Consider the following 12,809-nt stretch of genomic DNA (forward strand, 5'->3'; position numbering starts at 1 on the left):
CTGACATGAAACAAAAATTAGTAAAGATAAAATATTTGTTCATTCATGCCTGATGGATCTGACTGATGTTTTTTGAGGACATAGCTGAAAATGTGTTCCTGGAAAAGTGCAGCAGGTCAGGCAGGATCCAGAGAACAGGAGAATCGACGTTTCGGGCATAAGCCCTTCTTCAGGCTTATGCCCGAAATGTCGATTCTCCTGTTCCCTGGATCCTGCCTGACCTGCTGCACTTTTCCAGCAACACATTTTCAGCTCTGATCTCCAGTATCTGCAGACCTCACTTTCTCCTTTTTTGAGGACATGACTATCATAAATAGAAGAATGTCTCTGAAAATCATTTAAACTGATTTCTTAAATGCATTTGGTGAAGACCTTCTTAATAAACTGTTTGCTGAAGCTGAAGGTAAATTGAAATTGAAGGTAAATTATTGACCTAGTTAGGAAATTAGCTGAGTCGTACAAGGCAGGGAATAAGGATAATGAGCATGTTCTCTAATTGGCAGGATGGGACTAGTGGCATCCCAGTGGTGTCAAAGTTAGAACCTCACTGTCAACTCACTATACTCATTAATAACTTGGAAAATGGACTAGAAAGCCAAAGTTGCTGCTAACACAAGGATAGGCAGAAATATAAGCAATTAAATATACATATGATGTGTTGGCCAGAGGACGTTGGGGATGTTGTGAAGAGCTGGTTTATTCAGTTGGCTAAGTGGCTAGTTCATATTTCAGATTATCAGAATTGGGATTTGCTTCCTCACTTTGCCTTTGAGCCCATGACAAAGTACCGTTTACCAAGACTGCCAAGAAAACAGCTTTGAACAAAAAGTCAACATAGAGTGAATCAAGGGCTTGCCTCTGGCCAGAGTACACATGAATGACAATCTCCCCACATCCAATGACAAGAGGTCAAATATAAACACATCGGAAAATAAGGCGCTCAGAGGACCAGCCTGTATCCACTGATTTCATTTGATTCATTTATTTCATTTACTTATTTTCATGTGTGTTTTGTTACAAAATACAGTGAAAAGTGTTGCAGAGTTTTGCCACACTCCAACAACCATGAACATCTTCCTCTGAGCTGGGTATGATGCCAGCCAGCAGAGAGTTTACCCCCAATGCCTAGTTTTGCTGGAGCTCCTTGATGCCCCACTCGGTTGAATGCCGCCTTGATGTCAAGGACTGTTCCTTTCATCTTATCTCACTTCACTTGGTATCCATTGAAGTGGGAGTAAGTAAAAGTGTTGAAGCTTCAAAAAGAATTAAAAAATCATAAAATCATACAGTACAAAAGAGATCTTTAGCCCATCAAGTCTATACTGCCAAAAATATTTTATGACCTACACTCGCCCCACACTTCACTAGTAGATATTGAATACTATGACATTACAAATGCTCATCTAAATGCTGTTCAAAAGGTTTTGAGGTTTCCTGTCTCACCTTCCTTCCTCGGTCTTGCATTTCAGATTCGACCGGGTGAAAATATTGTTCCTCAATCTCTTCGACACTTTAAGTCTGTCCCCTTGTTATTGAGAATTCAAATAAAGGGAACAGCTGCTCTCTATTCACCCTGATACATGCCCTTCATAATCTTATCTACCTCTATCGGGTCCACCCTCAACTTTCTCTGCTCCAAAGAAAATAATTCAAGCTTATCCAGTCTCTCTTCATCACTGAAATACTTCAATGCAGAAACATCCTGGTGAATCTCCTTTGCATCCCCTCCAGTGCAATCATATCCTTCCTATAGTGTGGTGACCAGAACTGCATATAGTACTTCAGATGTGACTTTACCTAAATTCTGTACCTGTCGCTCCAACATTACCTCCTCGCTCTTATAATCTATGGCACAAATGATAAAGGTAAGAGTTCTAAATACTTACTTAACTACCCTATTAACCTGTCCCACTACTTTCAAGAATCTGTGGAGAATATTTACCAGGACTCTTGCAAGGACTGGAGAAATTTAGTTATGAAGACAGATTGGATAGACTAGGGTTGTATTGTTGGAGCAGAGAGACTGAAAGGGGACATGATTGAGATGTATAAAATTATGAAGGTTATGTACAGGATAAATTGGAAGGAACTTTTCTGATTGGTGGAGGGCTCAATGACCGGGGGCATAGATTTCAGGTAAGGGACAGGATATTTAGTGAGGATGAGATGAAATATTTTTACACCCAGACATTGATGAGAGTCTGGAACTCACGACCTGTAAGGCAGAAACCACTATAACATTGATGAAATATTTACATGTGCACTTGCAATGCCAAGGTTATGAGCTAAGTGCTGGAAAATGGGATTAGCATAGTTAGGTAATTGTTTTTGACTGGCACAAACTCAATGGGTTGAAGGGCCTTTTTCTGTGTTGTAGATCTCTATGATTTTGATCTGCAATGAGTGAAAAAAACAAAATTTGAAATGTTTTGTGTTCAGTTCAAAAGAGGCGGAAAAGACAGACAACAAAAAGCAAATGAAAGAGATGTAAAAGAGAGAGAGAGGATGATTTAAACATTTTATATAGTCACAGTTCTATTAATATTGCTTTGAAAATCAAGGCAGGAGCTAAGTTACAATGGGATGTATACATCATTGCAAAAGGGAAGGAAGCTATCTACAATTGATACTCGAACATATGCATGGAGAAAACATGACACACTGACCTTGCACCATCAATCTGCCAGTTCGTCATGAAAAACAACTAACCCAATTGTTAAATTGTTCCATTTGGAATCACGTGCAGCTCCTTCCTGCAAAGTGTGTGCATTATTTTTCATTGTGCTATTCTGGAGCACAAAGGCATAAATATGCCTTGGATTTCCTTTTCCTATAAGACCATAAAAAAAGGAACTGGAATAGGCCATTCAGCCCCTTTAGCCTGCTCTGCCATTCAATGGGTTCATGGTTGATATGACACTCCTCACATCCACTTCCTGTCATTTCTCCTTCACCCTTGATTCCTCCAACTGATCAAGAAACAATGAAAAAATGAGGACTGCAGCTGCTGGAGATCAGAGTCGAAGAGTGTGGTGCTGAGAAAGCACAGCTGGTCAGGCAGCATCGAGGAGCAGGAGAATCAACGTTTTGGGCATTCCTGATGAAGAGCTTATACCCAAAATGTCGACTCCCCTGCTTCTCAGTTGCTACCTGACTGGCCGTGCTTTTCCAGTACCACACTCTTCGACTCTGTTTAAGAAACTATCTTAGCCTTAAATATACATAAGGAATCTGCTCCACAGCTCTCTGAGGGAAGAAATTCCTCTCATCTCAATCTTAAATTTTCGTGCCTGTGATCCTTCTTGGGACATGACTGCTGTGACCTTGTCAGGATAGTTAAACGTTACTCTAACTTTTATTGTGAAAGATAATGGAAAATAATTATCCTTGACATTAAGGCATCTTTTGACTCAAAGTTGTATCAGGCAGTGAGTAAAATTGAATTCAATGGGAATTGGAAGGGCATCTCCATTTGCTGGAGTCACACCTAACTTTGATACAAAGATGGCTCTGGTGTTAATCCCAGGACATCACAATTGGACTTCTTAGATTTTAAACTCGACCCTCTTCAGATGCTTCACTTCGAACATTAGAGGTCAGATTTTCACTGAGTTGGGCAACTCTAAAAATGGTATACAGAATAAATTCAAGGATTCCACCCTTATTCCAAACTCCAGCATTTTTTAGCAGTACATGGCTGTGGGTAGCTGCTGCCCTACCTCTGGTCAGTTTGAGTAAGGAATAGACATCTCATGGATTCTCAGCCCTTCAGAGGATCTGTGAGCATTGTTGAATGCAAGAACCTTTTGAAAAATTTATTTTAAAAGTCTTAACTGTGTCTCCTCCATGTTTAATAATCCTTCCATACAAATTCATTTCCCTGCTTGGCTGTCATACTCCGATGTCTCTTTCATGGACCTATAATGTACCAATAACATTGTCCATGCACTAGACACACCCTGCACACCCCCTTTTATCAAGGTGTCTTAATGTCTTTATTATGAATGCTTGGTTGATGCATTAGCTTAGCAGTGGTTTGATTTCATAGATAGAAGCATAACTTTTGTTTTGATAAATTAATATTTTTATGAGGTAATAATAAGATGGGTCGGTCAAGTCAGGAAAGTTACGGGCTTGAGCTTCCCACCTTGATGGCAAAAATTGGGCTCAAGGAGAAATGTGGGTATATTTACTAATGTTCCATAGTGTTTCAAAACATTCACAAATTCTAAGATATTGAAGCAGTCTGTGCACATATGCAGGAGGAACTGGACTACTTTCAGTTTTGGATCAGTAAGTGAAGTTAGCATAGGTAGCTCATAAGAACCAATGTAATGACCATAGCCAACCAGAGACAATCTATCCATCTCCCATTATCATTGGTGAATCCTCCAACATCAACATCAATACCAATCCATGACCTCTAAAAGACAAAGACAGCAGATGCAAGGGAAGGCAACCTACTGCGACACATCCTGACTTGGAACAATATTGCTATTCCTTCACAGCCACTGCATGAAAATCCTGGGATTCATTCCCTTACAGCACTGTGGGTGCATCTCCACCATGTAAAGTCCAGCAGTTCAAGAAGCTGACTCCAGGGCAACCAAGGATGGTCAATAAAGGTGGGCATTTTCAGCAATGCTCACATTCCAGTAATGAATAAAACAAAAACAAATTAATTCCTTTTGGGATTGGGATCAGAGGTAGCAGATATGTCAACAATGATGGCTTAGATTCTGGAACTGTTTATCATTATCGTACATTGGTAGTTTAAACTATTACTGGAAAGAAAGATGCAGGACAGTCAGTCATTTGGATCCACAACCCTTCTCATACTGAAGAAAAATCCTACAGAAGTTTTGTAGGACAGAAACAGCTAAAATATCTGCGGCTCCACCCACTGCCTCCTTACTGTCTGAAAATAGATCTTGCTCACAGAGCGACACATTGTATGCTGGGGAAAAAAGAGATTGCAAGAACTGGCAGCTACTTGTCTGTACAGCACATCCTCAGGAGCCTTTAAACTAATTAACAAAGCAAGTGATTTCAGAAATAAATAAGAGTAAAGCCATTCCATTGTTTTGAGAAGCATAGATTGCATTGCCCATCTGTTCACGAGATTAAAACATTGATATACAGACAGGTCAATAGTTGCATTTGATTGTTCTGCTTTGAAACAATAAGCAGTCTGCCTTTCACATAATTCAAGAGTTTTTTTCATTCGTTCATGATGTATGGGTGTTACTGATTTGGCCAGTATTTATCACCCAATCGATCTGATGGAAGTTAGAAGTCAACCCCATTGCTATGGGTCCGGAGTCACACCGAGGCCAGACCAGGTAAGGATGGCAGTTTCCGTCCCTGAGTTAGTGAACTAGATAGGTTTTTGTGACAATTAATTGTGATTTTATACATTTGATTAGCTTTTTGATAAATCCAGATGGGCTTTACTTGGGTGAGAGGTATAAGATCTGAAACCCAAATCAAAAGTTCCTTTTACCTGCTTTGGGTTTTAGTATTTTGGGCTTTAATACAAAACACACAACCCAAAATACAGAAATGTCAAAAATAGGAGCATGAGTAAGCCACTTGGCCCTTCAAACTTGATTCACTATTCAATATGATCATGGCTAAGCATCCAACTCAGTTCCCTGTTCCCGCTTTCATCCCATATCCTTTGATTTCTTTCATCCTAAAAACTCTTTCTTGAACACATTCAATGCTTTGGCCTCAACCCCTTTCTGTGGCAGAGAACTCCATAGGTTCATGAGTGAAGAAATTTCTTCTCATCTCAATCCTCAGTGGCCTCTCCAGTATCCTTAACTGTAACCTCTGGTTCTGGATTCCCCAGTCATTGAGAACACCTTTCCTACATTTATCCTGTCCAGTCCTGTTCAAATTTTATACGTTTCGATAAGATCCCCCTCATTCTTCAGTGAATATAGTCCTCATCAATCTCTGTTCATACGTCTGTCCTGCCATCCTAAGAATATGGAGTGTGGAATGTGGACCAAACTGCTCGCAAGAGGTAGGTCTGGTGTTCAGAAGGAGGCTAAGTGACTAATTTTAACAGGATTTTCATTTCAACCTATATTGGCTGTGTTTCTCAGGGAAGCGGAGCAGGTAACTGAAGGGCTGGATCCATTAGAAAAGTGGTTTAAGTGCTTTAACAGTGCTTCCTCTAAACCAGTGACTCTCAACTGTTCTTGGCCACGGCACCCCTAGGAGCTCTTCTCAGGTTCCAGGGCCCCCATTTCAAACAGGGATACAACTCGAACAGAAAATAATTTATTATTGAACACCAAGAAAATTTGAACATTCCGACATACTGGACAAACTTTTAAAAAAAGACTGTATGAAATTAAATATCAAACAGGCTTAATGCGATCCTTAAGCTTCGTACTTTTCTGCAAGTTTCATGATATCGGGCTCCAAATTAGGTTAGGCTTGAGTATTTAGTTACTGGGTCCCATAAACCCTTGGGGGCTCCCTATCAAGAGGCATCCTGACAGACACATGAATAGGTAGGGAATAGAGGGATACAGTGTAGAGGCAAAAGAGTTTTACTTTGAAAAGGCATCATGCGTCTTTGCAATCTTGGTGGGTCAAAGGGCCTGTTATGTGCTATACTACTCTTTGTTAAAACTCTTTGTTCTTTGTTCCTTTTCAGAGTGGAAATGGTCAGTGATTTCGAAAGGAAACTCTATGAGCACTTAAATGAAGCAAACTTGGAAGACTACAGTGATCTGCAGAGAGCTGACATGGACATAATGGGCCAAATGGCCTCTTTCCATACCTTAAGTGACTTCACAACACTGTCTGGAGTTGACTGACTTTAAAACACTGTCCTGCAGTATGAAGGAGCTCAGGGCAGCCTTAATGGAGTAAATGCGGGACCTCTACCTCTCAGGAAAAGCAAGGCCCATCGTCGAGAGCTGCCAGCCAATCAGTTAGGATAGCAGCTGGGTATTAGATTAGATTAGATTAGATTAGATTACTTACAATGTGGAAACAGGCCCTTCGGCCCAACAAGTCCACACCGACCCGCCGAAGCGCAACCCACCCATACCCCTACCTTTACCCCTTTAACCTAACACTAAGGGCAATTTAGCATAGCCAATTCACCTGACCCGCACATCTTTGGACTGTGGGAGGAAACCGGAGCACCCGGAGGAAACCCACGCAGACACGGGGAGAATGTGCAAACTCCACACAGTCAGTCGCCTGAGGCGGGAATTGAACCCGGGTCTACAGGCGCTGTGAGGCAGCAGTGCTAACCACTGGGCCACCGTGCCGCCCACCAGCACCGTGCCAACAGCTGCTGTCAACAACTCAGCAGATGCTGTTGCTGAGACTACAGTCACCAGAGAGTGGTCCATGGTGATCAGACAGAGGAAGATCCTGTGTTAGAACAAAGAAAAAAGAACATTACACCACAGGAACAGGCCCTTTGACCCTCCAAACCTGCGCCGATCCATATCCTCTATTTAAATTTGCCGCCTATTTTCCAAGGAACTTTATCCCTTTGCTCCCTGCCCATTCATGTATCTGTCTAGATACATCTTAAATAACGCTGTCATTTCTGCCCCTGCCAGCTCCGCTGGCAATGCATTCCAGGCACCCACCATGCTCTGCGTGAAGAACTTTCCACATATATCTGCCCTAAATGTTTCCCCTCTCACTTTGAACTCGTGACCCCTTGTAATTGAGAAAATTACTCTGAGGAAAGGTTTCTTGCTATTGACCCTGTCTACACCTCTCATGACTTTGTAGGCCTCAATCAGCTCCCCTCAACCTCCTTCTTTCCAATGAAAATAATCCTAATCTACTCAACCTCTCTTCATAGCTAGCATCCTCCGTACTAGTCAACATCCTGGTGAACCTCCTCTGCACCTTCTCCAAAGTATCAACATCCTTTCAGTAATGTGGCGACCAGAACTGTACGCAGTATTTCAAATGTGGCCAAACCAAAGTCTTATACAACTGTAACATGACCTGCCAACTCTTGTACTCAGTATCTCGTCCGATGAAGAAAAGCAAGCCGTATACCTTCTTGACCACTCTACTGACCTGCATTGCCACCTTCAGGGAACAATGGACCTAAATACCCAGATCCTAATAGTCCTAGAATCATTGAAGAAAGGATAGGGAAGGTGATTCAGGAGATGAGTGACAGTAATAGGGTGGTTGTTATGGGGGACTTTAACTTTCCTGATATTGATTGGGAAAGCTATAGCTCAAGTTCGTTAGATGGGTCAGTGTTTGTTCAATGTGTGCAGGAGAGTTTCCTGACACAATATGTAGACAGGCCAACAAGAGGTGAGGCCATACTGGATTTGGTTCTGGGTAACGAACCAGGCCAGGTGTTAGAATTAGAGGTAGGTGAGCACTTTGGGGATAGTGACCATAATTCGGTGATTTTTACTCTCGTGATGGAGAGGGATAAGTGTGTACTACAGGGCAAGAGTTATAGCTGGGGTCAGGGAAATTATGATGCGGTGAGGCATGACTTAGGATGTGTGGCTTGGAAAAGTAGACTCCAAGGCAAGAGTGTAAATGATATGTGGAGCTTGTTCAAGGAGCAACTATTGAGTGTCCTTGATAAGTATGTACCTGTCAGGCAGGGAGGAAAGGGTCGTGCGAGGGAGCCGTGGTTTAATAAGGAATTGGAATCCCTTGTTAAATGGAAGAGGGCGGCCTATCTCAAGATGAGACGTGAAGGTTCAATTGGGGCGATTGAGAGTTATAGGGTAGCCAGGAAGGACCTGAAGAGAGAGCTAAGAGCAGCAAGGAGGGGACATGAAAGGTCCTTAGTCGGTAGGATTAGGGAAAACCCTAAGGCTTTCTATAGGTATGTTAGGAATAAAAGAATGACTAGGGTAGGAATAGGTCCAGTCAAGGATAGTAGTGGGAAGTTGCGTGTGGAGGCGGAAGAGATTGGGGAGACACTGAATGAATACTTTTCTTCAGTATTTACTCAGGAACAGGGCATTGTCGTCGATGTGAATACTGAGACACAAATAAGTAGAATGGATGGCTTTGAGGTATGTAGAGAAGAGGTGTTGGAAATCCTGGAAAAGGTGAAAATAGATAAGTCCCCTGGGCCTGATGGCATTTATCCTAGGATTCTCTGGGAAGCAAGGGAGGAGATTGCAGAGGCATTGGCCTTGATTTTTATGTCCTCTTTGTCTACAGGAGTAGTGCCAGAAGACTGGAGGATAGCAAATGTGGTTCCCTTGTTCAAAAAGGGGAGTAGGGATAACCCTAGTAACTATAGGCCGGTGAGTCTCACTTCTGTTGTGGGCAAAGTCTTAGAGAGAATTGTAAGGGATAGGATTTATGCACATCTGGATAGGAATAATGTGATCAAGGATAGTCAGCATGGTTTTGTGAAGGGCAGGTCGTGCCTCACAAACCTTATTGAATTCTTTGAAAAGGTGACGAAGGAGGTTGATGAGGGGAAAGCGGTAGATGTGGTATATATGGATTTTAGTAAGGCGTTTGATAAGGTTCCCCATGGTAGGCTACTGCAGAAAATACGGAGATATGGCATTGAGGGTGAGTTGGAGGTTTGGATTAGGAATTGGCTGGATGGAAGAAGACAGAGGGTAGTAGTTGATGGCAAAGTTTCTTCATGGAGTGCCGTCACTAGCGGTGTTCCGCAAGGATCTGTTTTGGGACCATTGCTGTTTGTCATTTTTATAAATGACCTGGAAGAGGGGTTAGAAGGTTGGGTGAGCAAGTTTGCGGATGATACGAAAGTCGGTGGAGTTGTTGACAGTGAGGAAGGATGTGGCAGGTTACAGCAGGATATAGAGAAGCTGCAGAGCTGGGCAGAAAGGTGGCAAATGGAATTCAATGTAGCTAAGTGTGAGGTGATTCACTTTGGGAAGAATAACAAAAAGATGGGGTACTGGGCTAATGGTCGTATACTTGGTAGTGTGGATGAGCAGAGGGATCTTGGTGTCCATGTACACAGATCTCTGAAAGTTGCCACCCAGGTAAATAGTGCGGTGAGGAAGGCATATGGCGTACTGGCTTTTATTGGTAGAGGAATTGAGTTCCGGAGTCCTGAGGTCATGATGCAGTTGTATAAGACTCTGGTGCGGCCGCATCTGGAATATTGTGTGCAGTTTTGGTCGCCATACTATAGGAAGGATGTGGAGGCACTGGAACGGGTGCAGAGGAGGTTTACCAGGATGTTGCCTGGTATGGAAGGAAGATCGTATGAGGAAAGACTGAGACACTTGGGGCTGTTTTCATTGGAGAAAAGAAGGTTTAGAGGTGACTTGATTGAGGTGTACAAGATGATTAGGGGGTTAGATAGGGTTGACAGTGTGAACCTTTTCCCGCGTATGGAGTAGGGTATTACAAGGGGGCATAGCTTTAAATTAAGGGGGGGTAGATATAGGACTGAAGTTAGGGGTAGGTTCTTCACTCAGCGAGTCGTAAGTTCATGGAATGCCTTGCCAGTAGCAGTGGTGGACTCTCCCTCTTTATGGGCATTTAAGCGGGCATTGGATAGGTATATGGAGGATAGTGGGTTAGTATAGGTTAGGTGGGCTTGGATCGGCGCAACATCGAGGGCCAAAGGGCCTGTACTGCGCTGTATTCTTCTATGTTCTATGTTCTATGTTCTATCTCTCTGTACATCAATTTTTCCCAGACCTTTTCCATTTATAGTTTGCTCAGGTCTTGGATTCAAGGAGCAGGGGAAGTAGGGGAAGAGTGTGGGTGGCTAGACTTTGGAGCTTTGAGGAGTAGGTGTGGTCAAAAAGTGTGGGTACCATTTTGGGAGGAGCCGATGGGCAGAGAGCATCTCTCCCCACAGGAGATACTCCCTCCTTCCTTTTTATTTGAGACGGTTTGGCCTCCTAATTGCAGCCTAGAAAGGACCTCAACAGACTTAAGGGTAGGTCGGTATCAGATTCCTTCCCCTTTCAATCTGGAGAGCTAGTTTATGTGATTTATTTGGATTTCCAGAAGGCGTTTGATAAAGTGCTGCACAGGGGGCTGCAAAATGAGATAAAGCCTGGGATGTTAGGGATAATGTACCCAGCATTGAAAGAGAATTGGCTGACTGGCAGAAGGCACACAGTGGAGATAAAGGGATCTTTTTCAGGATGACCAGTGGCTAGTGGAGTTCCGCAGGGGTTAGTGTTGGGACCACAATGTTATACAATAATATTATACAAAAATTCATCATGACTTTGTAGGCCTCAATTAGCTTCCCTCAACCTCCTTCTTTCCAATGAAAATAATCCTAATCTACTCAACCTCTCTTCATAGCTAGGATCCTCCGTACGAGGCAACATCCTGGTGAACCTCCTCTGGACCTTCTCCAAAGTATCAACATCCTTTCAGTAATGTGGCGACCAGAACTGTACGCAGTATTTCAAATGATGAAGGAACTGATGGCATTGATGCTAAGTTTGAGATGACACAAAGGTATGTGGAGAGACAGGTAGTGTTAAGGAAATGAGGAGGCTGTAAAAGGACATGGACAGGCTAGGAGAGTGGGCAAAGAAGTAGCAGATGAAATACAGTATGGGAAAGTATGGGTTTATGCACTTTGGAAGGAAGAATAGAGGTGCAGGCTATTTTCTATATGGGGAAAGGCTTCAGCAATTTGAAGCATAATGGGACTTCAGAATCTTGGTTCAGGATTCTCTCAGGTTTAATATGTGGGTTCAGTTGGCAGTTAGGAAGGCAAATGAAATGTTTGCATTCATTTCAAGAGGGCTAGAATAGAAAAGCAGAGATGTACCACTGAGGCTCTGGTCAGACCACATTTGGAATAATGTGAGCAGTTAGGGGCCTCATATCGAAGGAAAGATGTGCTGGCATTGGAGGGAATCCAGAGAAGATTTACAAGAATAATCCCAGGGATGAAGGGTTTGTAACATAAGGAGCAGTTGAGGACTCTGTGTCTGTACTCAATGGAATGTATTTAGGACACAGACAGATTTCTTTTGAGTAGTAAGGGGATCAAGGGTTCTGAGGAAAAGGCAGGAGAATACAATTGAGAAACAAATCAGATTTACTTGAATGATGGAACAGAATCAATGGGCTGAAATACCTAATTCTGCTTCTACATGTTATGTTCTTATAATCTGATACTGAGAGGGACACCTCAAAGGTTTGGGAAGCTACCCATCCTACCCTCAAATACATCGGATCAGACAGAGACTAAAACTCTCCACAATGCGAGCATAAGAGATACAGTTAATAAGTTTACAGATGACACCAAAATTTGAGGTGTAGTGGACAGCGAAGAGGGTTGCCTCGGATTACAACAGGATCTTGACCAGATGGGCGAATGGGCTGAGAAGTGGCAGATGGAGTTTAATTCAGATAAATGCAAGGTGCTGCATTTTGGGAAAGCAAATCTTAGCAGGACTTATACACTTAATGGTAAGGTCCTAGGGAGTGTTGCTGAACAAAGAGACCTTGGAGTGCAGGTTCATAGCTCCTTGAAAGTGGAGTCGCAGGTAGATAAGATAGTGAAGAAGGCGTTTGGTATGCTTTCCTTTATTGGTCAGAGTATTGAGTACAGGAGTTGGGAGGTCATGTTGCGGCTGTACAGGTTCGGCCACTGTTGAAATATTGCATGCAATTCTGGTCTCCTTCCTATCGGAAAGATGTTGTGAAACTTGAAAGGGTTCAGAAAAGATTTACAAGGATGTTGCCAGGGTTGGAGGATCTGAGCTACAGGGAGAGGCTGAACAGGCTGGGGCTGTTTTCCCTGGAGCGTCGGAGGCTGAGGGGTGACCTTATAGAGGTTTACAAAATTATGAGGGGCATGG

The 12,809-nt window shown here is 42.8% G+C and overlaps 1 protein-coding gene across 1 annotated transcript in view; it reads right to left on the reverse strand.

The window, feature by feature from the left end:
- Positions 1–1,166: 1,166 nt before the first annotated feature.
- The window catches only part of LOC122558467 (attractin-like), a 115,080-nt gene continuing 103,437 nt past the window's right edge, over positions 1,167–12,809 (reverse strand). Inside the window, exon 3 of the mRNA XM_087991675.1 lies at positions 1,167–1,253. Within this exon, the coding sequence (XP_087847801.1) occupies positions 1,210–1,253 (44 nt within the window). The 3' untranslated portion in view covers positions 1,167–1,209. The remainder of the gene's footprint in view (positions 1,254–12,809) is intronic.

This window comes from Chiloscyllium plagiosum, unplaced genomic scaffold, assembly GCF_037043375.1.
Source record: "Chiloscyllium plagiosum isolate Xiang-an unplaced genomic scaffold, Cpla_swu_hap1 HiC_scaffold_1, whole genome shotgun sequence".
NCBI lineage: Eukaryota > Metazoa > Chordata > Chondrichthyes > Orectolobiformes > Hemiscylliidae > Chiloscyllium > Chiloscyllium plagiosum.